Consider the following 27220-nt stretch of genomic DNA (forward strand, 5'->3'; position numbering starts at 1 on the left):
TAGTCCTCTCTATCTATTAAAAATGAACCTCTCAAGCTCTTTACACTAACCCTGGAAGTCCCCATTCTGTTCTCCATAATATTTGTCCTTTCATGATAGATTTATTTTGCTTTTCATAGTTCTTTAAAGTTTCACCAGAAACCAGCTTAAAATTTTTAGTTCAGTTGTCTACTTTTAATTTATTTAGACTACAGCTGCCATCTGAAGAATTAAAGTATTTCTAAATTCTTTTTCAATAAGTGTTTATTTGTTTGAGAGTGCACTCTCATCTTTGTTCATTCTCCGGATGTCCATGATGGCAGAGCTGGGTTAGGTCTGAAGTTAGAAGCTGTGAACAAAGAACAAAGAACCCGACTACATGAGCCATCATGAATGCTTCTCAGGATCCACACTGGCAGGAAGCTGAAATCAGGGCTAAAAGCAGGAAGCAGACTCAGGTTCTCTCATATGGGATGCAGGCATCCTAATCTGCATTTTCACAACTAAGCCAAAGGCCCATATTCTCAATTACTTTATAAAATATTAGTGTAAATGTAGATTGCATCACTGGGTGATATCTTCTTTTTGCCTTAAAAATCAGAGTTTTAATTAGTGGAAAACTCTTGACTGTTACGATCAAGGAGATTGTAACACGAGGGAAGGATGATACATCCTTATTATTTTCCCTTTCTTTTAAAGGTTTATGTATTTTTATTGGAAAGACAGATTCACAGAGAGAAAAAGAGAAAAAGATCTTTCAACCCACTGATTCCTTCCCCACGTGGCTATAACAGCTGGAGCTGAGCCAATCCAAAGCCAGGAGCCAAGAGCAATTCCAAATCTCCCACGTGGGTGCAGGAGCGTAGGAACTTGTGCCATCCTCCACTGCTTTCCCAGGCCATAAGCGGAGAGCTGGATCAGAAGTTGAACAGCCAGGACATGGACTAGCATCCACATGGGTTGCTAATACTTACAGGCAGAAGATTAGCCTGTTGAGCCACCTCACTGGCTCCCAATGTGCATTCTTATGCAACAATTTTGAGAATGTGCTTGCCTTAAATTATTTTCTAAAGTAACATATTGTTAAACTAGGAAGGTAGATTTTTGAGATTAGGTTTAAAGCAACATGTATAATGAGTATAATATCCCAGCTAGAGGATCCTACTTTTTAAAGAAATTCTATAGACTTGGCTCCATGATATTCCCATGTAGTTGGGCTTTATACAGTGCCCTCCCTCCTTAGTAAGCTGCGTGGCTGTAAAAACCCCCAGAAGAACAGTGATTTTTCTGAAAGTGAAAAGACACAGATCAACAGAGGTTTAGTACTGACTTCTGAGGCAAGTTTAGCAGACATGATGCCAGCTAGGGAAATCCTACTCCACGGTGCTTGCTCTCCCTTGGTCCTGTTGTCAGTTGGAACAGATAGGAGGTATTATGTTTCCTACCTAATAGATGGCTTATTTTTTCTCTTTTTATTATTTTTCATACTATGGTTTTATAAGTATGGGGATTACCCCCACTCCTTCCTTTCTCCCCATTTCCTCTTTCCCAACCAATATAGTTCATTTTAATATGACTTCATTGGTGACAGAGTTTGAAATGTGCAGAAACAGCATTGTAGCTGTGATGTTCATGAAATACATGGTAACACGGACAGAAATAGGTCCCAGAAAATAACTAACCCCAGTGATGCGCATTCATGATATGGCTCGCCCAGAGTTCTAAAGTGTGGCTGGTCACAGGCAGGTAGGGTTCCCTCATCTGGGGCATGTCTCTGGCCTTTATGCAGAAACAGCTTTTTGTTTAGTTCTCCATGAAACTGAGAGAGAAATTGTTTGAAACATTTTGAACTTAATTCAAGGAGTGGGACTTCCATGCATTTATCACAACAACATGTTAAAAAAATAATTTAGATTATATGTGGTACGGAAGGGCTCTGATTAATATGTTTTTCAGTTCACAAAAGAAATTACTGTTGTTATTAAATAGTAAAACAACCACAGCACCACACATATATGAATCTCTTAATCTTTTAGCATTGAGGGTTATTGCTCTGTCACCTCATTCCATAAACACTTTAATCTCTGCTTTCTCTCTGCTGTTTCTCTTTTCTCTCCACTGTTTCATGTTCCTCTCTACTAATTATTCTCTGTTGGTTTTGCTCAGTGTCTTCGCTGTGGTTTCCCAGGCTGTAGGATGGCCTGAGTTCTGTTTGAACCATGGTTGGTTTCCCCACTGGCAGGAAATACAGAAGTTACGTTACTAACTGAGCAATTCCTAGAACACTCTTCAAGGCGACAGATGTCATCTTTTCACTCTTTTTAATACCCAGTAGCATCCAGATTTGGCATGAGAGACAAATATTTTATTGATCCACTCACAAATATTTATTGTGTTGCAAGTTTGTTCAGTTATCAACAAAAGTCAAATTGTATTGGTAAGGGATATAGATTTTTCTACAGATTGGAAACTAGCTGAGGTCTTTGCAATAGGGGAATGATATGATCCGATGCATCTTTGAAGATTGACAGCTAGTGTTAGAAGGCTTGGGTTAATAAAGACAATGGAGAAAGTTGTTGCAGAAGTCTACATGTAAGGACCAGGGATTTGACAAGGGTTGTGGTGGTGAAGTCCAGAAGCAGGCAGTGACATTGTCAGAGATGAACAGCTAAGCAATTTGATTTCTTTTTTTCCCCCTTTAAAGTTTGTTTTGTTATTTGTTTATTTAGAAAGGCAAAGTTAACGAGAGGGGGACAAACAAGGAGAGAAATCTTGGGCCGGCGCGGTGGCGCAAGTGGTTAAAGGTCCTCGCCTTGCACGCCCGGGATCCCATATGGGCGCCGGTTCTAATCCCGGCAGCCCCGCTTCCCTTCCAGCTCCCTGCTTGTGGCCTGGAAAAGCAGTCGAGGACAGCCCAAAGCTTTGGGAACCTGCACCCGCGTGGGAGACCCGGAAGAGGCTCCTGGCTTCGGATCGGCATAGTATCGGCCCGTTGAGCTCACTTGGGGAGTGAATCATCGGACGGAAGATCTTCCTCTCTGTCTCTCCTCTCTGTATATCCGCCTTTCCAATGAAAAAATAATAAAAAAAAAATAAATCTTTGGGCCCGGCGCGGTGGCGCAAGTGGTTAAAGGTCCTCGCCTTGCACGCCCGGGATCCCATATGGGCGCCGGTTCTAATCCCGGCAGCCCCGCTTCCCTTCCAGCTCCCTGCCTGTGGCCTGGGAAAGCAGTCGAGGACAGCCCAAAGCCTTGGGAACCTGCACCTGCGTGGGAGACCCAGAAGAGGCTCCTGGCTTCGGATCGGCATAGTATCGGCCCGTTGCGCTCACTTGGGGAGTGAATCATCAGACGGAAGATCTTCCTCTCTGTCTCTCCTCTCTGTATATCCGCCTTTCCAATGAAAAAATAATAAAAATAAATCTTTAAAAAAAAAAAAAAAAAAAAAAGAAATCTTCCTTCCACTGGTTCACTTTCCAAATGACAGCAGCTGTAAGGGCTGGGCCAGTTCAAAACCAGGAGCATGGAACTCCATGCAAGTCTCCTTCATGGCTGGCAGGGGCCCAACCTGGATACCAGGGCTTCCACTGTGGCCAGAGGCAACATAAATCAGTGTCTTTGGGGAGTTCACTTGTGTGCAAGGAGAACCAGACAATTTTTCAGAAACCACATAAATATATGCCAGCAGCCTTTAAAAAGTTCATGGAAAATAAATATTATGAAAAAGCTATGCATGGATTCCAAAAAATTGTGGCCAGATAAACTTGTCTTTTAATCACATTTTTCCATGAATCCTGAATTTGTGCTAGAGGTGAGTAGATAAACATTAAACAGAAAAGCATACTGAGTAGCTGAGTAGCATTTTAATTGTTACAGTTATGTATCGAAGAGAAATAGCTTTTGACATTGGAGACTTAAGGAGAAATGTGAGTGGGAAAATGAGAAATGAAAATGGAAAACAGAGTTGACATGGCCACGAGGGCACTGTGTTCCCTGGGGATCCTGGGAGGCATAACAGAGCCAGGGCACTCTCCAAATCATTAGGATCAGCATCCTCTATGTCATCTGGTCGAGGTCAGTGACCATATTTTGAGAATAAATTGAGTGTTTTTCATTATAAAATTTAATGTACTTTCTCTTGCTGAAAAAGAAGTTCTAAGTTATGGCTGTGTATATTTCAGAAAGGAAAAAAAAAAGAAAGATAATAAAAGTGTTTGCAAATCTCTCTTAAAAAGCTTACCTAGAGATTAAGAAACTTTTAAAATTTTTATTGGAAAGGCAGATTTACAGAGAAAAAGGGAAACAGACAAAGACTTTCTGTCTGCTGGTTCACTTCCCAAGTGGCCACAATGGCCAGAGCTGAGCCCATCCAAAGCCAGGAGCCAGAAGCTTCTTCAGGGTCTCCCATTGGGGTAGAGGGTCCCAAGGCCTTGGGCCATCCTCAGCTGCTTTCCCAGGTCATTAACAGGGAGCGAGGTGGGCAGTGGAATAGCAGGGACACAAACTAGTGCCCATATAGGATCACAGTGCTTGCAGGGGAAGATCAGCCAATCGATCCATCATGCTGGGCCCCAAGATTTTGTTTTTATTATCCCTGAATATAATTGACAAAGGATAAAGAACCCAGGATTACAAAAGGTTACAGATTGGAAGGTTAAAATGCCCCTTCCGTTTCTAACCATAGATTCTTTGTAATTACCAGCAGTTTCCTGTATCCAGGATCACATGCAGATCTTTGAAAAGGACTGTTGCCTTGGCCCAATCTGTTAGGGATCAGATGGAGCTGGTCTGGGATGTGCCATGGAGACGTTTTATTCTAATAATTTTCTTTTTTTTTTTTTTAGTTTTTGATGATGTTTAGATAGTTAAGAAGCATGCATTCACATGTGAGCCAACAATTAGAGTGGAAACGGTCAAGGAATGTGTGAAAGTGGATGAGACAACTGCCCCAAGTCTCCTTTTTTCTTTCTGTATCTGGGGAAAGTGGAAAGAGACAGGGAGAAGGCCGCTGCCAGCAACCCAACTGCATTAGGACCCAGGAAATGGGAATGGCTACCTCATGTCATCCCAGGATAACTGATGTGGAGCGTATTCCAAGGTCACTGCCTGCGTAGTGTTGATGTGCTGTTGATTCAGTTGTTCCAAGGTCCATTGACTGACATAGTCCACCTTTGAGTCTCCACTCACCCAGTTGCTGTCAAAAGCTTGGTTAGGAAAGCTGTCCAGTTGGTTCTGCCCTCCCTGGTACTAGACATCCTCTGCAGGCTTCAATGAAGTCTGTTGCACAGACTTCGACAAGCAAGGAGGCCCAGTTCTGACACACGTATTCTACAGTCAGCTCATATAGCCTGTGATTTTCCCTGAGGTTGGAGTGCTGAATTCAGTGGTTCATTTGGGGGGCGGTTCCTCAAAGAAACCTCACTGGAGAAGACCCCTGACCTGACTCCTGCATGTGTGAGCTGGTATGGGGTCTGGCTTAGTCTATCACCCACATTAGGCTGCACTCGCACGTGCGCGCGCACACACACACACACACACACACACACACACACACACTCACACACACAAACACTGGTGGTTGCAATTGCCTGGTCAATGTTGTCCCCATCCCCATCTCATATACAAACCAATGGTGCTGCAGTTCAGCGTATTCCTGTGCACTCAGCACACACTGGACCTTCATGCATACCAGTGGGAACCGTAGCCATGGAGACTTTTAATACCTTTCCCAGGTTATTTTTAATGTGTAGTCATTTAAATGTATTGATACTAATATCTGAGTTCATTTAAAAATGGTTACATAAATGACAGCAAAACAATCTACTATGTTTTTCTGTTCTACCTGTGAACTGGTATAGTTACATTTACTTCTAATTAGTGAATAGCATGACAAAATATGATTATAACAGCTTATGTAATGAATCTCCTTACAATAAGCTATATTGGTTAATCTGTTAATACAATCATGAGGTAATGAATATTTTTTTATTCAAAAAATTTTAATGTATTTATTTTAGTATTTTATATTACAGTTCCGTAGGCTCTGGGATTGCCCTTCCTCATTTCTCTTTCTTCCACTGATTTCCCCTATGTTATTATGATAGTATAGTCCTTCAAAAACAGAAATCCATCATTCTGCTATTTAAATGTATCCTGACATTGTATGTATGGAGAGTAGCAGAAAGTTCAGCATCCTATTATCAAGATGTATTTCACAGTTTCACTGGGAGTCCATCTTTGATTTGGAAGTAGAGATGCATACTGCATTGTGTTTTCACATCTGGATATGATAGTCTTTAATACACAGTTACTATACATCCCCTTAAATGAAAAGCCATAAGTCAAAATCAATAGCAGAAAGGAAAATAGAAAAAATACAACATGAAATTAAATAACATGCTATTGAATGACCCATGTGTCACTTAAGAAATGAAAAAAGAATCTAAAACCTTCTTGAAGTAAATGACGCCACTGTATGACCTATGAGTCAGTGAAGAAATTAATAAGAGAAAAACTTTTTTATAATGAATATTCCTGATATATATGTATATAATGCATAGCCCTAGAATCAGAATTGTAGTTCTGGAACAAAGGTAAATGAAATTTAAATATCTTTATTTTTAACCGACTTCTGTCCATAGAATTCAATAGAAATTCTATCACACTGACAATGCTTGATGTTTGCTTTTATCTGTGACAATAAAAAGAAGGAATATTTAAAACAGTGTTACAGGGAAAGGAAGAGACAGATCTTACATCTGCCAGTTCACTCCCCAAACCTCTGGGGCTGGACCAGACCAAAGCCAGGAACCAGGAGCTCCATCCAAGTCTCACATGTGTGACCAGCAGGGGAACAATTACTTGCGTTACCTTCCACTGCTTTCCCAGACACATTAGCATGCTGCTGGATGGGGAAGTGGAGTGGCCAAGACACAGACAAGTGCCCATATGGGAGCCTGGCATTTTAGGCGGTGGCTTGCCATGTTGTATCAACATCAAACCCTGTCCTTCATAAGGTTTTTCTAATTTAGAAACAAAAATTCTATTGGAGAGGCAGAAAACAAAAGAAAAACAAAGCGGTGGCTTGGGCTAAGTCAGATCGATGGCCAGGACCTGGACCACAAATCTAGGCCTCCCTTGGGCGAAGCAGGAAACGCGAGCTATCACCACTGCCTCCCAGAGTCATTGTTAGCAGGAAACTGGAATCATTGGCCAGAGTCAGGATTTGAACCCAAGTGTTCCAGTGTGGGGGGACAGGTGTCTTAACCACTAAGACCAAATGCTTGCTCCATGTTCTATTCTGCTCCAACTGTTATTCTGGTTTCCTATTTGTGATTTTTATGCAGAAAAAAAGTATAGCTTTTCTGTTTTGAAGTTTTTTGGTATCAGTAAGAGATATAGATATTGCAAGCTACTTGAACGAGATAATCTTGTGTCTGGTATAATCGTTTTTTTTAAAGGTTTGTCTACTTTTATTGCAAGGCAGATTTATAGAGAGAAGGAGCGACAGAAAGATCTTCTATCCGCTGGTTCACTCCCCAAGTAGCTGGAACTAAGCCTATCTGAAGCCAGCGGCCAGGAGCTTCTTCCAGGTCTCCCATGTGGGTGCAGGGTCCTAAGGCTTTGGGCCATCCTTTACTGCTTTCCCTTTGGATTTCCCAGGCCAAAGCAGGGAGCTGGAAGGGAAATGGAGTATTTGGGACACAAACCGACACCCATATGGGTTCCCAAATGATGGAACTTGAGGATTTAGCCACTAGGCTACTATTGTTGGTCCCATAATCTTTTTGTTTTCTAAGTATTTATTTTTATTTGGAAAGCAGATTTACAGAAAGAAAGAGAGGCAGAAGAGTCTTCCATCTGCTTGTTCATTCCCTAAATGGCTACAACTGCCAGTGCTAAGTCCATCCAAAGCCAGGAGCCAGGAGCTTCTGAGTCTCTCACATAGGTGCAGGGTCCAAGGCTTTGGGCCATCCTTCACTGCTTTTCCAGGCTACAAGCAGAGAACTGAATCTGAAGTATATGGAATGGAATGCCAGTGCTTGCAGGGAGAGATTAGCCAATGGAGCCTTCACAGTAGGCCCTTTATATAATCTTATATCCTCATACCAGGCCTGTTGTTGAAAGTGTGGTTGGATATAAATGAGATAATGATGAAGAATAATTAAGGTTAATTCCATGTAGCTATCCAGAAGTTACATAATTAGTATTATAATCAGATTACCTTGGACACAGTTATAACTGCATCAGCATATACCTGAATTCCAGTAATATACAATGCATACTGAGTTCCAAATAGAAGATCCAGTTGAGCCTACTGAAAAGCCTTCCACTATGGCTTAGATGTTGAATGTCCCCACCAAGTGCACATTTTAAAAGTTTGGCCCCAAGCATGTGATTATGAGTTAGAGGACGGCCTTTAGGAGATGGGGTACAGTGAGAGGTCCTCCCTCAGAGGGCTGTGCTTGAAGGGGGTTACAAAAGCCCAAGCCTGGGCACAGTACTTTCTTGACTTCCTAGCTCAACATGTCATCCTCTGTTCGTGCTCCACCATTGCCATCCATCACCCTTAGTAGAAGCCACAGCCGTGGGACTGCCCCATCTGGGCCTTGAACCGAATCCACCTTTGTTCTTTATAAAATTAGCTGCCACTTGTAGCTTGTAATAACAAGAAAGCTGATCAGTCTGCCTTTCTCTTGCTCACGAAGTTTTGGATCCTTAAAAACATTGAGGTCCTCCTTCTTCACTTGTAGTGGTGCTTTTGCCTCAGTGTGCTTCCTTCCTTCTTTCTATGATTGTGTCCTGTCAATCAAAATATCCACCTAAATATAATTTTCCTTCCAGGAGGTTCTTTCGTTCATAGTAATTTCCAAAGCTGCCTCAAAGTAAGGTTTTGTGCTGTTTTCTCTGGGTGTGACTGGAAACCTCTGTCATGCCTCCTCTCACAGGATTGTAGGAGTTGGATGCACAGAAGTGGATGGGGGAACTCCTGCCCTCAGCGTGGATAGTATTTTCCAATGCATGCATCTATTGGGAAGAGGGGATAAGGCAAATGCTTTGTTGCAGATAATATTAAATTATTGTCATTTGAATGAAGACCCTGTGAACGTATTTCTGGTTTGGATTGGCTGAGTCTGGTATGGGCCTTGCTAGTGAAGGTATCTGCCATGTAACATAGCGTGCTCCATCAGCCCAAGAATCAATAGGAAGTGGTCCACATGGTCACTGAGACATTCATATAAAACAAACCACTTTTTGCCCTGCTTGATGAAAGTTTATCATCATTAAAGTTCATTTTACTTTCAGATATGAAACAGGTTTCCATTTATTGAATATTTCAAATAAAAAATGCTTTCAGACCCAGCGCAGTAGCCTAGCAACTGAAGACATCGCTTTGCCTTTGCTGGGATCCCAGATGGCCCCTGTGTATAATCCTGGCAGCTCAACTTCCCATCCAACTCCCTGCTTGTGGTCTGGGAAAGCAGTCTGTGACAGCCCAAAGCTGCACTCCTGTGGGATACCCGGAAGAAGTTCCCGGCTCCTGACTTCAGATGGACTCAGCTCCAGCTGTTGCAGTCACCTGGGGAGTGAATCAGCAGATGGAAGATCTTCCTCTCTGTCTCTCCTCCTGTCTGTATATCTGACCTTGCAATAAAAATAAATAAATCTTTTTAAAAATGCTTCCTCCTTTATGAGACAGGAAATCGTGCATACATTGCTTTAAACTCCATTTGTCTAGTGTTTTATTAAATGTTTGTAACTTACTCTGGGTAACATTTTATACCCTTGGCACATTTCCTGCTTAATAATCTGAAATTTGCATATTTTTAAGAAATCTGTGCATGTGTGAAGTAGGTTATCTGTGCTTTTGAAGCCATCTCCTGAAGGTGGGCTCAAGCCTTAGGGGAGCCATTAACTGTATTAGGTCACTTGGGTGCTTCACGGGCCTTATTACTAAATGCTCCACACCACTGGCGTTTTTCCAGCCAAATCCCTGGTCATGTAGCCTATTTTAATATGAAATCTGTCTGAACCAAAGTCATATCTTTCTGGAAGGTTAGGCTTTTAGAGCAGTATATTAATAATTTACTACCAAAGTACTGAGTCATTTGACCTGCTTATAGACTTATCCCAGTAACAACAAATTATGTAAGTACTCATAGAAGAAAAGCCCAACATTTTATGTAGGAAATTTCAATAATACCTTTTATGTGTTTTCTGCAAAGGAATAGTTTATTATGATTTCATGTTTAAATGTTTTTGTTTTCCTTCTTGTTTGTTACCTGACATGACCCATACACCAACTTATATTTTTGCTTCTTCATCTCCTTTGTGTTTCAAGGAGTCTTTGTTTCCCTTCCCCACATGTAAAAGCTGTCAAGGTTAATCAACCAATTCGAGAAAATAGGTGCACATCATCCTTTTTTACAACATCAAGAATATTTTCAGGGTATTTTGTGAGACATTTCAATAGCCATAAAAAAGAGCTTTTTTGTGTTTATCCATTAAAGGGGACCATTACACAGAGAGAAATTTCACCCAAAAATATTGTTAAGTAATCTAGCTCAAGTCTCCCGTTGTTTTTGTTGTTCCTATACTTTCTATATACCTTTATATAGAGAGAAATATTTAAGGCATCATAAACATTTGCTTATAAGGATCTTTGGTCTTTGAAAATATCTTTAAGGTTGGCTACTAAATATATGGACTACAATTTAAGAATTTTTGTTATGTTACACCACAAAACTGAAATTATTATTCAAGTTTTATTTTTAGTTACCAACAAAAAGAAATTCTCTTCCAAAATTATTGTATGAGAGACAAAAACTGTGAGTAAGGTATGAAAATATCAATTTAGTATAATCTTCTGGCATGTGGATTGGTATTTCAAAGAGTGCTAACCTAACGAGAAAATGGTATTAAATGTAATGTGCATATTTCCAGGTACCTATGACTAGTTTCTTCACTATGTGTTGGGTATATGCAGAGCACGTGTTCTAGAGAGCGAGATGTTCTGGAACTGAAGCTGCATCCCTTTCACAGCTGTGTCGTTCTCACGTCCACATGTGGGGCTGTGCATTAATACCCAGGCTTTGTGTTGACTGCCACCTCGGAGAGCTCACCTCGCAAGGCAAGGGCTAAGATTCACTTGTTCTGTTGTTCTGCCGCTCAAGAGAGCAGCTTGCATTTGGACACTCGTCTTGTGACGTGGCCTTTAAGCAGCAGAAGAGAGTGCATTGAGGTGTTCCGAAGCTTGGCATTTGTCCACTTAGTGTGTCACATCTTAGTATATGACCTACGTTAAAGGAATAGTTTTCTCTTGTCCTGGTTTGAGTTTTTAAAACATTCCATCTTAAAAAGTGTATGTACAATAATTCTTTTGTGAATTTAAACTTCATCCCTATGTGAATGGCAGGGATGGTACATGACAACTCTGTCAACATTCAGATATCATCTCTCTTTTTTTAAAGATGTATTTATTTTTATTGGAAAGTAAGATATACAGAGAGGAAGACAGAGAGGAAAATCTTCCGTCCAATACTTCACGCCCCAAGCAGGTGCAACAGCCGGAGCTGTGCTGATCTGAAGCCAGGTACCAGGAGCCTCCTCCTGGTCCCCATGTGGATACATGGTCCCAAGGCCTTGGGCCTTCTCCATCTGCTTTCCCAGGCCACAAGCTTGGAGATGTATGGGAAGCGGGACTTCTGGGATTTGAACCAACGCCCATATGAGATCCCAGAGCATGCAAGGTGAGGAATTTAGCCACTAGGCACCGTTCCGGGCCCTCAGTTGTCATCTTTACAATGTATCTTCAACCATTTGTAAGAAAAGTTTTGATAGCATTCTTTCTAATAACTTGAATTTCATGTACTCATTTTATAGAGCGAAGAATTAGCCTGGGGAATATTTATAAAGCTTACATTTGGTTGTGCAGTGAGTCATTGGCAATTTTAGGACTGGAAACTAAATTCCTAGAATGAAGAAGCAAAGTTCATGGAGAAAGTGGCTACAGAGAAAATAAGCCTTAATCGTATTTCCAAAAATATAAAAAATCTCTTAAATTCCTACCAAGACAGATATTATGGAAATTTTAAACATACTGTCTTTTTGGGTTTTGGAGTGATTCATTTATTATGGAGCATAGATTTTTAACTGACCTACAGTTGACATTTTCTATGTTTATTGAGGTTTATCCTTAGATATCAGATAGATAGATCTTTGGGCTGAAATATTTCCTTTTAATTCATAAATATTTATTAGCTACTTATAATTAAGAGTCACATTTATATTAAATTTTTTAAAATAAGGAATAGGTATGGGCACATTTAGGAGTATTTATGGATGCTGTGAGCCAGTAGAGGGGGAGAGGCTTCAAGATGCAGGATTTGAGTAGGAATAGGGTCGGCCTCACTCTCACTCTCTCCCTTCCCTTTCCTTCCTCTCCCTCCCTCCCTCCTTCTGTGTTTGTCTCCCTCACTCACTGCCCACTCCCTCACTACCTCTTCTCTCCTTCTCCCTTCTGTCCTTATTCTTTTTTTGTTTGTTTTTTGGCTATTTTAAAGATTTACTTAATTTGGTTAAAGAGATTGGAAAAAAGAGATCTTTCACCCATAGTTCTCCCCTCAAAATGGCCTCAACAAAATCCCAGCAAATTACTTAATATTCCTTAATAGTATGATGCTAGATGTTCTTCCTTTGTCTATACCTATTGATTGCATGATGGATTTAAATAGCAGAATGTTATAATTGTAACTAAAAGACTGTATTACTGTAATAATATGGGGGAAATGAGGAGGATGAAAAAGGAGGGAAAGAGGGGAGTCCCTAGACCTACAAAACTGTATCATGGAAAATAATAAAAATAATTTCAAAAAATGGCATCAATAATTCAGATGAGACCAGGCCATAACCTGCAGCCAAAAACTCCATTCAGGTCTCCTGTGTGAGTGGGCTTCTTCTGCTCCCTTTCCAAGTACAGTAGTAGGGTGCTAGATCCAAGAGAGCAGCCAAGACTAGAGCCTGTATTCCAGTTTGACTCTGATGAAGGATGTCAAAGTTGCCAGCAGTGGCTTAACCCGCTGTTCCACAGTGCTGGTGCTCACCGTTACTCTTTCATTCCATAAATGTACAGCATATGACCATTTACTGCAATTCTGGGCACCTGAGATGTATGAGTGAATGAAACAGAATATCTGCAGCCTCACAGATCAATGTTCTACAGAGGGAGATGCAAAGGCTAGTAAGTAATTTATACGTTAGAAGATAAAAGCACTGTTCTTTTAAGAAGTATGGGGTAGTAAGATTGGTAATACTGGGAGATAGAGAGGATCATAAACTTAAATAAGGTGGTTGCAGAAGGCCTGGCCAAGAAATATCTGAGTATGGAGAATTAAAAGATGTGATAGTTACTGTATCAATGTAGCAGAGGACAGCTCCTGGGACCTGAGAAATATATCATGGAAACTAGTGAGGTTGAAGCAGAAAAAGGGAGAGATGGGACAGGAAGGGGTGGTGATGAGAGGGTGGAGGAGTTTGGCAACAGAACAGAGTTTGGCAATTGAGATGTAGGAGCAGCCAATAGGAAAAGAGAAAGACAAAGAAGGATGGTTTCTGGAAAGTCAAGTCAAGGATCAGCCACATGGAATGCTATCTGTAAGGTAAGCTGAACTCAGAATTGCTCACTGTGTTGTGGTCTAGATCTGGGCCTAATATTTATGTCCTAGGTTCTTACCTTTTACTTAAAAAAGCATCCTGAGTGTGGGCACCAGTCACCTTGCAAAGTGATATAGTTTATTTAAAAAGTAAGGGATTTACCGAGAGAATGCACTTCGCACTTACCAGGCTTCTTAAGAGCTTGGGAAGGGGAGTAGTGACACAATCTCTCCTCGCTGTCACCTCCCCTGCTCCCAGGTCACTTATGAAAGAAAGAATTTCCTGGGAAAGAGGTCCTTTCCTTAACAGATAGGGTTACATAAGATAGGGGAGAGTGTGGCTCCTAGCTGCCGGGACTAAAATAGCTGGCTACCTACCTCGCCCATTTCTGTCAGTCAAAGATCATTGATGACCGAGATGAGCAGTTTTCATGGAATCGAGGGAGGGAGAAGTTTTAAGAGAGACTTGGGAAGGAAGGGTTGAAGTCAAGCTAAGCAATTTTCTAGAAACTTTTTGTGTGTAAAGAAGCAGGAAGATGGAACAGCAGGAAAAAAAATGGAGTTAGGGGAAGATTTTCTTCAAAGGCGTGAAATAATCCCATTGTGTGTGTCTTGGTGTGAATGACTGAGTGGAAAGGTGAAGTTCAGTGATGGAGTCCACTGAGACTTCTTGGCAGTACCTGTTGCCACCTGAAGTCTCCAAAATTCCCGTGAGTCTTTTCCTCCCGTCGGGGTCAGTTTTCATAAGAAGAATATTAAGGCGTTCCAGCTCTTAGAGAAGCAATCGTTGTTTCATGCCTATCCATTTCTATTTCATGACTAGAAAGACAAAATTTTTTTCTGAAAAAGATTGTTAATGTGAAGATACTTGCTATTGACATTATTAAATACATATTAAAGACAAAAAAAAAATTCTACCATCCCCCACACCCAATAAATGTTGCATTTGTGATGGTAAGTTATTTAGCCTATGCCTGAAATCCAAAATTCAAAACAACTTAAAACAGGTTCTCTAATTTTAACCTTTTCACTTTGATGTTTTTTTTTCTGTTCTTAATTTCCTCCACTTTATTCCTCCCCCCCAAATTTTTATTTTCCTTCTTTTAAAGATTTGGGTTTTTTTAATTGTATTTTTTACAATCTTTACATAGCTAATTACGGTAAAAAGGTTCAAGGGCTATAGGGAAGTGGGTGAGATTATTATTTCCATATTGTTTCCTTCACGTATTGAGGTCATGCTGGGAAAGCTCCACCCAGTTTTCCACCCACCCCAAGTCCCAAATGTGGGGCATGCTCTGAGATACTTGCTCAAGTGGTTTTGATAGTTCACCAGTTAGGAATTGCTGCCAGTCTTGCCGCTCTGAGCACGATGAGGTCATTGAAGAATCCACTGATTAACACAGTCCATCATAGAGTCTCCATTTGCCCAGTATTTCGCTGTCAACATATAGCTGAGATGGTTGATTGACTTGTTCTGTCTTCTGTCTTTTCTTGGTTAGGGTTCTGTGTCCGGCATTTCGATTGGGGAGATTCCCAAAGAAACTTTGAGGTATTCCCAGACCAGATTCTTGTGTGTTTTAGCAAGCACAGGGCCCGGCACAGTCCATCACCCCGATCAGCTGGTGGTTGCAATTTTGGGTTGGTTCTGTTTTCAGTCCCAACTTCCACTGGAACCAATGGGTGTTGCCGTCCAGCCTGGTTATGCCCAGCACACACTCGGCCCTAACATAAACAAGTGGGAGCTGCAGCCTAGTTAGGGTGACCCACAATAACCCCCACCAGGCCCGCCCCCTACTCTGGTTTGCCAGTATGTGTAGCAGACTAGTCCAGTCTGTCCCACATCCCCTTCTGCTCTCGTACATGTCAATAGGTATTAAAACTTTGTTCCATCTGACCAGCTCAACTATCCAGCCCTCATGGATGTTGTTGAGTGCCTCTCTGTCTAGCCCATGCCAAATGTATGCCAGTGGGAAACTTTCCATGGCCTATTCTGGGCTGTTTCCTATCATGCTTCTTGCACTTACCTGCAGGGACTGTGTCCTGCCAGAGGAGTTGCCCAGGCTCCTCCATCAGAACCTCTCCCAATGCCAGATTTTGCTCATACCAGGGGGTCCATGAGCTAGCACTACTCAGTTTACCTCCTGTCCTAGCAGTGGCTTTTCCTGACTGGCCTTCAACCCAGTCTGGTTCTTGCTGTTGGATGTTTCACCCCAGCCATGGCTCATCCATTCCCACATATGCCTAAGTAGGGGTTGAGACCTAGTAGGTGCAAGAGCCTAGCTCGGCATGACTTGTGCTCCATGCTGGTTTCTAGTTTTGCTTGTAGGCTACAGTTTGCTCAGTCCTGCCAGTACATCCCATTCCATTACCAATTTACACATTATCCAACTGTTGGAGCAAATTGCCCAGCTTGTCCGACCCCCAGGTCTGGACCACATATTCTGCAGTGGGAGCTATGACTCTCCAGGGAAGTTTCCCATGTTCCTCCACTTGATCCACTCCCAGACCCAGTTCTCATACATGCCAATGGGTTTTAGGCCATTGCCCGGTGCAATCTGGCCTTCCATTTGGCCTTGTATGAGCTGGTGAATGTTGCAGCTTGGCCCACTCCACACCCTATTCAGGATGCACATTTGGGTGCTGCTGCCCTGACCAGTCCAGACTGTTGCATGTTGCTTTACCTGTGATTGATGGCAGGCTCCTTGGTCACATCTAGCTTAGTCCATCACCACCCAAACTCTTGAGCTAACCAGTAGGGCTAGAATTTCCACAGTGTGTGGCCCACACATCGCCCACAGAATCTACCCCCGATATGGTTCTCGAGTGCTAGTTAATGTCATGGCCCTGCCTAATGTGACCCGTCTGCTGATCCATCAACATGTCAGGTAATAGGATATCCTGCTGGACAAGCCCCAACCCTTAGCTTTTACATGAACGGTGTTTGGTGCTCAGCATTGTTAAGTGATTACAAGTTCTTCAAAGGAAGAGTTATTGTCAATGGGAATCTATAGGATTGACTCACATCCCAGAAGCACAGTGTGATCAACCTGGAGCTACCTAAGCAGCGATTCAAAGAACCAAAACCCCAGAGCTCCCAGGATGGGCAGCCAGCAGGCAGAACCTGGCACCAAATGGTGCACTGGTCGCCCAGGGTCAGCTCACCATGTGCACATGGTGGCTGTCGTTTGGGATCCAGGCATGAGACGCACCGTCCTGAGACCCACCAGCATATGGGAGGCTGCTGGAAGTTTAAACCCCCAGGCCCAAGGTCGCGCCCCTCCCCAATCCCATTCACCACGCATTGAGGGCGGTGGGTGAGCTCTGGACCTGCCCAGTCACGGAGACCTCCCCCCTCGGTGTACTCACCCCGAAAAGAGCAACCCCCGAGCCTAGGCAAGCCCAGGGACAGCTCACCATGTGCATGTGGTGGCTGGAATCGGGATCTGAGCAAGACACCCCATCCTGAGGCCCACCTCACTTTGATGTTTTTTGATGATGTAAAATTTTTCAAACACTGGGCAGAAGCACTTTTCTAAAGAAAAAGATAAGATAAAGAATCAGCATTTTAAGGAATAATTTAATGATAGCTGTTTTGATATATTACTCTAAAAAATGGGCACATCAGGCACTTCTCTGTGCTTTCTACACTTAGCTTTTGTGCTCAGTAAAAACTTCATCTGCAGGGCTAAAAACCAGCCACAGCTGCCATTGAGCTAGGAGACACTGGAGGCGTGGTCAGCTGCAGAAATGTTTAGCTCCAAGCCGACTGCGAAAGACTAGCTTGCCAAAGTTGTGTTCACTTTCAGAGAGGAAAGAAAAGTCAAAATGGCCAGTGTCTTGACTTCATTATCTTCCTTTTCTACTTACTTCCCATTCTAGATGAGTGATATAAAGCATGCTTTGTAATTTTGAGTCACTCTGAAGTGAGGATAATTTCAGTGTTGCAGTGAGTTTACAAACACTTCTTCCTGCAAAATGGCATTGTATTAAGCAATGTAAAGTTACATGATCCTCTGCTCGTTTTAGAAACAGGCAATTTGGAAATTTATAAAGATAAGAGAGGACATCATGCTTAGCAAAGAATCTGGAATTCACACTTTTTGACCATCAGAAATGGCTGTACATATTACTAATGGAAAGAAAAGTTTGCAACGCATGGAAACTTCAGTTACATGTAGGGGCTTATCACAGCTTTTGCCTTTATAAACCGAAGCAGCCATGGGGCTTGAGTTCCAACTGTTAAAAGTTAACTCCTAATTCCCCTGATTATTACCTTGGGGATCTCAGATAACTTCTTAAGCTTCAGTTTTCTCATCCATAAAAATTTAGACCATCAGAGTTTATATAGGGTAATACCATTTGTGTATCAGCACACTTCCTGTTAGAGTGTAAGCATTTATTAAAACTAAAGCATTTGTTGTCATTCATGTATACAGTCCACCGAGTAAATTGTTCCAATTATTAGCATGATATAGAGCAATCTCAGAAACACACGTTTTATCTAGTGTGTAATAGAGTGCTGAACTTAGAAGGAAGAACTTTGCTTAAGTCTGAGAAGACACATTTTCAATAAAGTGGAGTTTACTGACGATAATGTAAATGGTGCTTCTAGTTAAAAGAGTTATACATATGTAAGAAATTGTTCTGTGAGTTCATGCCTTGTCAGTGTGGGAATCCCAGCTCCAAGTTCCAGGTGTGCTCAAATGTGTATCTCATGGAAAAGGAGATCAAAAGATGGTGGGGCAGGGGATGGAGAAAGAGAGAGAGGGAGGGACAGGGAGATAGAGCAAGGGGATGTAAGGGGGAGGGAGAGGAGTTGAGAAAGCTTTAGTAATTCAGTAGCTGCACTGACCTCTTTGCAGTTCTTCAGATTGGCTATGTGTTGTTGGCCTCGGAACCCTAGCATATGCTCTACCCTCTGGTTGGACATCTCTCTCCTCAGCACATTCCAGGGCTTGCTTTTGGCTTTTCTCTTTCCAGTTTGAACATATTGTTACCTCAGTCTCAGTGTCATCTCGGTATCCTCACTACATACTGTCCCCCTTAATATTGTTCTATCATCTCAGGCTTGTAAAATTTTCCCATAACCATTACATTTCTGCTAACTTTGCAACAGTCTCTTTCACTAGATCAGATTCCATGGTCCACAGCTTGCTTTGATGCCTCCCACAGTCCTGCGCTCAGCCTTGAGCTTACAGTGCAAAATTTACAATCTCATGTAGATGATAATATGGTTAGAAGGTGTTTATACATTTTCCTGTTCTCTTCAGAAAAGTGAAGTTTACATTTCACCTTTTGCATAATCATCGAAGTGTCACACAGGAATGACCTTGCAGAGAGTCGTCGTCATTTGTGACTCTTTTGACATGAAGCCAAATGATAGGTCAATCACATTTGAGATTTTCAGTATTTTAATAGAAGTTGCATGAAATTTGTGGGTAAATACACAATATTTGTGAAAAAATGTGCTTTAGCTCAGCACCTTGTATCATTTAAAAATCTTTAGAGTCAATATCATTGTTAGTAAATGATTTATGGCTCTCCTGCAAAAAAAAACAAAAACAAATCTGATTTCTTGATCTAGAACAAATACATCATAGAATAAAAGTTACTTTTTCTAATCTATAAAAAACGGAGGCCAATATGGAAAATGAAAGAATTATCTCCGCTACAAACAAGCACTGCAAAACTGAGAATCATTTCCCTTATATCCTTGTCCCCAGAAATCTACCCCATTGCATATTATTTTAGAAGTGGGCCTACCCAGTAGAGCGATGGCATGTCTTTCCATGGCAAGTCCAGGTGAAACAGGGAAGTCAGATTTGCCATTAGGTTGGTGTAGTCAGGTGCGTGAGGAGGCAGTTTGAAGTCTTGGGGTTACTGAAGGCAGATGGCTTTGTCTGAGCAGGGGCAGCCTTGGGATTCGAGAAGAAACTAATCTTGCTTCCAGGTATTGCTTTACTCCATGTAGGAAGATGTCCTGCAGAAATAGATGGCACAGTTCAAAATCCAAGATACCAATTTGAAATAGACTTAAAATTCTGTAATTGTGTTTCTTTGGCTTGAAAACAAATTCCTTTTGGCTTTTAAAAAAATACAATACCTATGAAACTGATGTTGGAAATATGTACTTCTGTGAAACGGTAGAATATGGCCTCAAGAAAGGCAAATGTCATGAATTCCAAAAATGTGTTACAGGAATTGGGTGACACTTTATTGTGAAAATATTTGGCAAACAAAAAGAACCTTAGATGAAAGTATAAGCTTATCTGATTCCATGATTACATTTTCCTCTAAGGAGAGTACACCCGTTTGGGGTGAGCTCTGAGGATAAACTGGTGGTAGACATCAGGCACAAAGTGCTTTTTGGAAGTGCACAATTAAGAATATGAATATTAAAAGGTAGAAGAGGAAACATGGATTGCTGGAAATGTGATGTACCTTTTCCAGGTACAAGGACAAACACTGTAAAAAAAAACCCAATGCATCCCGTGAAAGAATACAGAGTCAAGGGTACATCTTGTAATGAACCTACTCAGGAGTTATGGAAATGACTGCCAGCTGTTCCTGACTGAATACTACTTGAGGCGTGATAACTGAGAAGTCCATATGGTACCAAAGGCAAACGGTTAATTAGATACATCACTTCTAGTCACATAAATCCACACTCCCCAAAGGGAGAAGATTCATTGTAATGCATATGGCAGGAGGGTGACTTTCAAAGATGCAACAACTCTGGCTACTAAAACATGCTACTATTTCAGTGGCCATCTTTGGAGCAGAGAGTCTAACACAATTATTTCGATGTCTCTTTTGACAAAGGATATATATATACAAGGACATACAAAGATCATGGGAAAAGTATGAAAATGCAATGTGTGGATTTCAGAAACATTTTTGTCAAAATAAGCTTGTCATTTTTCCTCAAGCTTTTTGAAATACCCTGATATAACATCTGTAATGAGAATTATTGTGCATGTATACCCCATGGCAGGGAGAAGGAAGGAAAGGCAGTTGGCTCTTTCTGTGAGTTTCTGAAGATAATCCAGTCATACTTCTATCTCTAAAATAGACCTTTGTTGAGGGAACTCCAAAAGTCAGTGGCAAAAATCAATGGAGACTTTCCTTTACTACTTTAATTATTTCAATCTGGAAACAGACATAGTGTAAAAGCTACCTCTGATTTCTTGTCTCCCTTTTTTAACTTATTTTATATTACAGTTCCATAGGCTCTGGGATTGCCCCTTCTCCTTCCAAAATCCCCTCCCCACTGATTTCCCCTATATTATTATGATAGTATAGTTCTTCAAAAACAGAAGTCCATCATTCTGCTATTTAAATGTATCCTGACATTGTAGGTATGGAGAATAGCAGAGTGTCCAGCATCCTATTGTCAAGATATATTTCACAGTTTCATTGGGAGTCCATCTTTGATTTGAAAGTAGAGATGCATACTGCATTGTGTCTTCACAACCTTAACTTTTTTTTATTTTAATTTTTGATGATTTTTTACACAGTTCAAGGCATATAGAAAGGTAGGTGGGTGAGATCACAATTTCCACACTCTTTTTTTCCTTCCTGTATCTGGGGAAGGGGTCAGACAAGGAGAGAAGCCACACCAGCCTCCCAAATACCTCTGCACCCTGGGATGGAGGACAACCATGCGATACCACCCTAGGGTCCCCATTCTGGGGCATGCTCTGAGGGTCCTGTTCATGAGGTTTTGATGGTTCAACAGTTCTGAAGTATTGCCCATCTTGCCACTCCAAGCATGTTGAAATCTCTCCAGAATCCATTGATATAGTCCACCTTAGAGTCTCCATTTGCCCAGGAGACTCACTGCCAACACTTGGGTGGGGTAGTTGATCTATTTGTTCTCTCCTCCATCCTGTTATGTGTCATCTGCAGCTTCCAATGTACTTTCATATACTTCATATGCACCTGGATATGCTGTCCAGTGCTGCCACTCAATATATATATATTGTGTGTGCCTGTCTTCCTGTTCTTGATTCTCACTGGCAGAAACTTGGTATCTTCACTAGGGTGCGACCTGAGCTTTCTCAGGAGTGGCAGGGTCTAAAATGAAGACAATTGACAGTAAGTACTCAGGTGTCTTGTGGGTTGTGTACTTCCTGCGAAACCGCCACTATGCTACTGCTGAAGGAAGCTCTTTGGGGACATTAGGCACTCCCTCCTCCCCCCATTCCTGTGTGTCTAGGTTGAAAATTGCACTTTTCCCTGATAAATCTTGCTCAAACAAAAAGTTGCCGTCCAGGTTTATGGCCGGTGCATTTTATATTCATCTCATGACAACATAAATGATCTGTTCACGAGTTTGTATTGTAACAACAAAAGAGAGATGCCGTGGGACTCTGATTTTTTGTTCTGTAACCCTATTCCCTATATTTTCCAGCATGTATGTCCTGAAGAGTGTTGCTAGCACTCTGAAGGGGCAGTGTAGAAAAAGGGAGGCAGGCCTAATTAAAAACACCCTTGTTGCATTCACTTGCAGGTTTATGAGATAATGTCCAAATACCTGCAGCTGGGTATGCAGTAATAGGAATGCGATGTTTACACTTAAGAAACCTGGAAATGTGCATATTTTCATAAATAAACTTTTAAAGTATATTCCCAGTAGAAACAGCAAATAACTTTCATATCATTCCTTCTCAAGCCTCTGGATCCTACCTGTAAGAGGCAATGGGACTCACTGTATTTTGTGACTGTGTAACTCTAGCTCATTAATCAACCAGGCTTTGAAATTTCATCATAAGGATTGTTACAGTTCACACTGTTATGTATTCCAATGGCTTTGTTTCAAATGGTAGTTTTTCAGTTGGAGAAGCTGTTCGATGTCATTTTGAGCTCAGTTAAACTCATTGCTTTATAGAGATGTGATTACTTTCATGTTCTGATTAAATGGTCAGATCGTTCTCTTGCATCTTGTTTAGAAAGCCGCAAGCAATAAAGAGCAGTATTATTACCGAGGAGCATGGTTTGATTTGGCTGTCCAGTATTGTATGTAATATTTATTGTCTATGATGACATAAGATATGCTTTCCATAGTATGTAATGGAAAGAGATTATCAGATGAAAAGGTCACATGCTTTGTCTTTGAGAAAAGGTTTCATTTGAAATAGAAACCTGACAAACATACCAGGTGCTGGTTACTATAGAGCCAAGAAAGACCTTTCCAGCTGTTTACACTTGGGATGTAAAATGGCAATTTGACATAGACTAACAGTGTGATGTGAGCATCTGCGTAAAAAGGCTACATATGGAGCATGCCCAGAGCCAGGAGTACTTCCTCCTCCCTCCTGCTCTCCTCCCCCTGGAGATCTCTAAAGATAAGGCTTGAACTTTGCACTTGCAAATGTCATTGCATACGTTGTGGGTAGCACCCCCCCCAGGTTTTTTTTTTTTTAAAGGCTCTGTTACAACTAATTTCTTTTAACCAGCCATGAGCAGTGAAGAGAAAATTTTAGGGTAATAAGATGCAATAAGTTCAGAATGAGTTGATGCTCATCTGTGAATGCTCTTGAAGTGTGCTTTATTTTGAAAGCAACATAGAGAACTGGAGTGTGTGTATTTCCCCCAGCAATGGGGAAATAAGACTCTCCTCGGATGGGAGTCCACCAGGACTGTAGTGAAAGCCCTGGAGGCAGAAAGAGACGGAGAAGAGGGGCTTGTCCGGAGCATGGATAGGAAAGGAGCTGGGGTTCTTCAGGGCTCAGCACGCACGGAGAATCTGTGCCCAGGGCTGCAGCTGCGGACGATAAAGGCGCTGTCTGGCTAATGAAGGCCACCTGGATCAGGCTTCTGAAAAGAGCCAAGGGAGGAAGGCTGAAGAATTCCGATATCTGTGTAAGCGTAAAAGCGTTCCTTTGGTGGGGATGTTGTTTGCTTTTCTGTTGTTGGAGAGGCAGAGGGTGGTTTGACTGAGTTAATATGATTATGATTGCAAGAGTGGGAGCCTGGGAGATTCTTCACATTTTTTGAGCTCCTTTTTCTGTGCTGTGATTTATTGCTGGATGAGATATCCCGGGTAGGTGTTTTCTGTAAGCAGCTTTTATTAAATATCCAATGAAAAGGTATTTCAGTGTGTTGCTGATGTTTTTGAAGGGTTCTGGCGTCTTACAGTTTCATCAGAGAAAGTACAGGTATATAAAAAGGTATGCAAAGATACTTAAAATTTATTGGAGATCTTCTCACGGTAGTGACATTTTGGAGAGTTCAAGTTTATAACTCATTACACTTTTTTTTTGAAAGCTTAAAATCTTTCAAGCAAATACTTGCTAAGTAGATTATTCTTCAAGCTATCCTTGAAACCTATCAGTGCCCTTCAGCTCTGCACTGCACCACTGAGCTCATTTAATTATCAAGGAACTTGTTCTGGCTTCCAGGAGGGATAGTTTTTGGACTGTAAGACTTGCAAAAGATTGGTAACCTGACAGCTGCAACTACCTTACCAAAACATGATTTTCTAGCTGGGTTGCTGAAAAATGGACTGTTCCCCCCTCCCCTTTTCAGGAATGTATAGCACAATCCAGGAAGCTACCTGCCCTGTGAATGAGTCTTACCTAATGCAAACCTCACAGGGTGACTGCATTTTACGAATTTTCCTCTGCAGGGCTCGGCAGACTCCTACACCAGCCGTCCATCCGATTCAGATGTGTCTCTGGAGGAGGACCGGGAGGCAGTGCGCAGAGAAGCTGAGCGACAGGCCCAGGCACAGTTGGAAAAAGCCAAGGTAAAATCGTTTCTTTGCTGCCAGGACTTTCTTTGCATGGTGTGCTATGCCAGTGATGAAAGAACTATAGAAGTCTCTCCTACAGCTTATGTGTGGTGTGTGAGAGTATCTGAGTGCCTGCTCTAAACAGGTGCAAGAAGGAGAGCATGTTTCTTTCCCTGGGTGTAAAAGGGATAACTGCATCTGACATGATAACAGTTTACTTTCGAATAAATGGCTGTTTACAAACCAACTTTCTCCAAGATAAATGTTTTTTTTCTGAGACTGGAACTGCTGAATTCAGTCAGCTAAATTGTACTCCATAAATATCTTATAATAATGTCATATGTTTACGAAGTGGGTTGTAGTATGCTTTCCAAAGATAAAGCAACTTCAGATTTTATTGATTTTATAAAATCCTTCCCTGGGAATACTCTATCCCATAGTATAAGCTGGAGGCAGAAGCCAACGTGAAACGAAGTTAAAGCATTGCTCCCCGGCTCTGTTGCATTTCACTGATTGTAATGATCTAAAATCTTTCTCCTGTGCAGAAAGGGGCTCTTCTAACAGCAGCTCTTTCCAAAGCTCAGGTTATTGTCCAGGTTTTGGGTCCCTTGGTTTTGTTGATGCTCAGTAACTTGTGAGTGATCATATTTTAACAAAATTGTTGGTTCTCTTTTGAAAAAAATGATTGCTTTGAAAAGAGTAGGTACTGTGTTGAACTTGCTAGAAAAATCAGGGTAGCATTACAATGCTTCCTCTGGCTGCTTCATGTCTGAGATGAGTAAAATCCATGTGTGTTGCTATGGGAATCGTGGCTTGGAGATTCTGGTTTGAATGCATGGACAGCCCTTATGTAATATTCATAACCTCTAGCCCAGCTGCCATCGTAGTTTACTGAGGAACTGCCAGGAGACCTTGGCTTCTAAAAAGCATTATTTCCATATACCAAAACAGTGTTCTCATCTCACCTGGCAAGGAAATTGTCTGAGGGTCTGACAGTCGTAACTGCAAGACTGCTGGTAGACAGCATAAGCAGGGGTGTGGGTGTGAAGGTAGAAAGGGATAAAGCAAGGTGTGGCCCAATTGTCAACTGATCCTCCCCACCACAGTTAGCCATTTAAAACCGGAGGAAGCTGAAACTGATACAGTAAAGAATAAGTGTATGGTTAGTAAACTTAATTGCCCTATAGATTATAGTTAATGGATATTATAGTTAACAACCCAAATTCTACTTGCTGCATTTTGTACCTGGGTGTAAAATGAAAAGACTCAAGACAAATAAGTTTGTATTCTGGAAATAAGGCTGTTCTATTTGTGGCTAATTTATTCATGTGATTTTCACACACCAAAATTAAACAGTTTCTCGGATTCATAGCCCATTATCATATAACCAGTGCATTATAGCTTTGTTTCTCCGAGTCTTTATCTGATTGCAGTATGTGTTTCTGTCCATAAAATGGATGCTAGAAGTAAGTTGAAGCTACACAGCTGCAGGAAACGTGGAGCTGTCTTTTAACCTGGCACAGCTGGAAATGTTGATCCTTAATTCAACCAGGTTCCTCTTTCCTGGACTTCAGCCTAAAGAGTTGATGGTTACAAAAGATGTGGACAACGAGAGAGGATTTAAAACAAAGGCACAATAATTGAACTGTTTCCTGTGCCTAATTATGAAAGCTATTTGTTTATATTGATTTTTCTACAAGATCCTGTCGGTCTCTACAATCTCTGATGTATTCAAATGAATGAGGATTTGAATAGATCTTGAAAGAAAAAAGTAGGGTTTATGTTATGTGAAAAAGCATAATTTGATCTGTCTGGTTTATTATTTCCAATATCCTTGAAGAAAGAAGGCAAAAGGAGAATTGTGGCCGGCTAACTCTTTTAGGTTACTTTATTCTCGGTGTATGCTCTTGCCTTGGGGTGGGACCTATTTCAAAATGAAGCTATAAAATGTATGAATTTTGTGTATGCATGCTGGGCATCCATTTTGGAAAGAACCACATGTTTTATACATTGATATTGTAACCATCATAGCATCCCTGAAATGGGAAGAATTCACAAGGCAGTGTGTTACCCTACACACATACCCACTCCAGCCCCCAGCTCCAGATCCCGGGTGATAAATCCATGCAGACACCTGGTATAGACCCCAGCCGAGCTCTCAGACCCTGGTCCTATATAAATAGGAACTACATTATCCTTTAATTGTCTTAATAATAGCTCTGTGAAATAAGATAATTGGCAAGTAGTGAAACTAGAGACTCTGTCTTTTAAATTAAGTGACCTACAAAAGGTTATATAATGAGGCTCTGTGCTGCCAGTAAAACCCAGTGCTTTTCACTGACACTTTATTAATGGCTTATCTTAAGCTGGCAAACTGTGGTGAACAGATCCTGTGTTAATTTTGAGGGAAATACATATTGAGTATCACAGATAATCCTTGTTTTTTAGCTTGATGTTTTCTTATCTCAAATATGTGTTTTGAACTTAGTTTTGGCCTATTTTGCAAATCCTGCCTGCTTGAAGTTGATTTTGTCTGAGATGGCTTTAAGGACACGTGTTTAAGTTGTTGCTGCATTGATCATTTTGTGAAAGAGAACTTTATTGAAACATAATTCATATGCGAATTTGTGGTTCAATAGCTTTTAGCATATGCAGAGTTGTACAGCCATCAGTATAATCATTTTTAGAACAGTTTCATTATCCCAAGAAGAAATCCCACGCCCATTAGCACGTACTCTGAGTTCTCAAGTACCTTAACCTGGAAAATCACTGTTCAGCTTTCTGTCTCTACAGATTTGTCTATTCTGGAAATTATATATAAATGGACTCATATAATAGGAGTTTCTTTATCTTCT

General features: G+C 41.3%; 1 protein-coding gene across 12 annotated transcripts in view; it reads left to right on the top strand.

Moving 5' to 3' along the window:
* Positions 1 to 27220, top strand: part of CACNB2 (calcium voltage-gated channel auxiliary subunit beta 2) — a 331302-nt gene that overhangs the window by 204249 nt on the left and 99833 nt on the right. For 9 of the 12 annotated variants that reach the window (XM_040967828.1, XM_040967832.1, XM_040967830.1 and 6 more), the window contains one exon: positions 24261 to 24380. In XM_040967828.1, coding sequence (XP_040823762.1) covers positions 24261 to 24380 — 120 coding nt within the window. Of the gene's footprint in view, positions 1 to 23077; positions 23495 to 24260; positions 24381 to 27220 lie in introns of those variants that run through there. The other 3 variants (XM_040967833.1, XM_040967838.1, XM_040967834.1) reach the window with 3 other exon arrangements.

This window comes from Ochotona curzoniae, unplaced genomic scaffold (assembly GCF_017591425.1).
Source record: "Ochotona curzoniae isolate NIBS_2020 unplaced genomic scaffold, NIBS_Ocur_1.0 scaffold_4683, whole genome shotgun sequence".
In the NCBI taxonomy this organism is placed as follows: Eukaryota; Metazoa; Chordata; class Mammalia; order Lagomorpha; family Ochotonidae; genus Ochotona; species Ochotona curzoniae.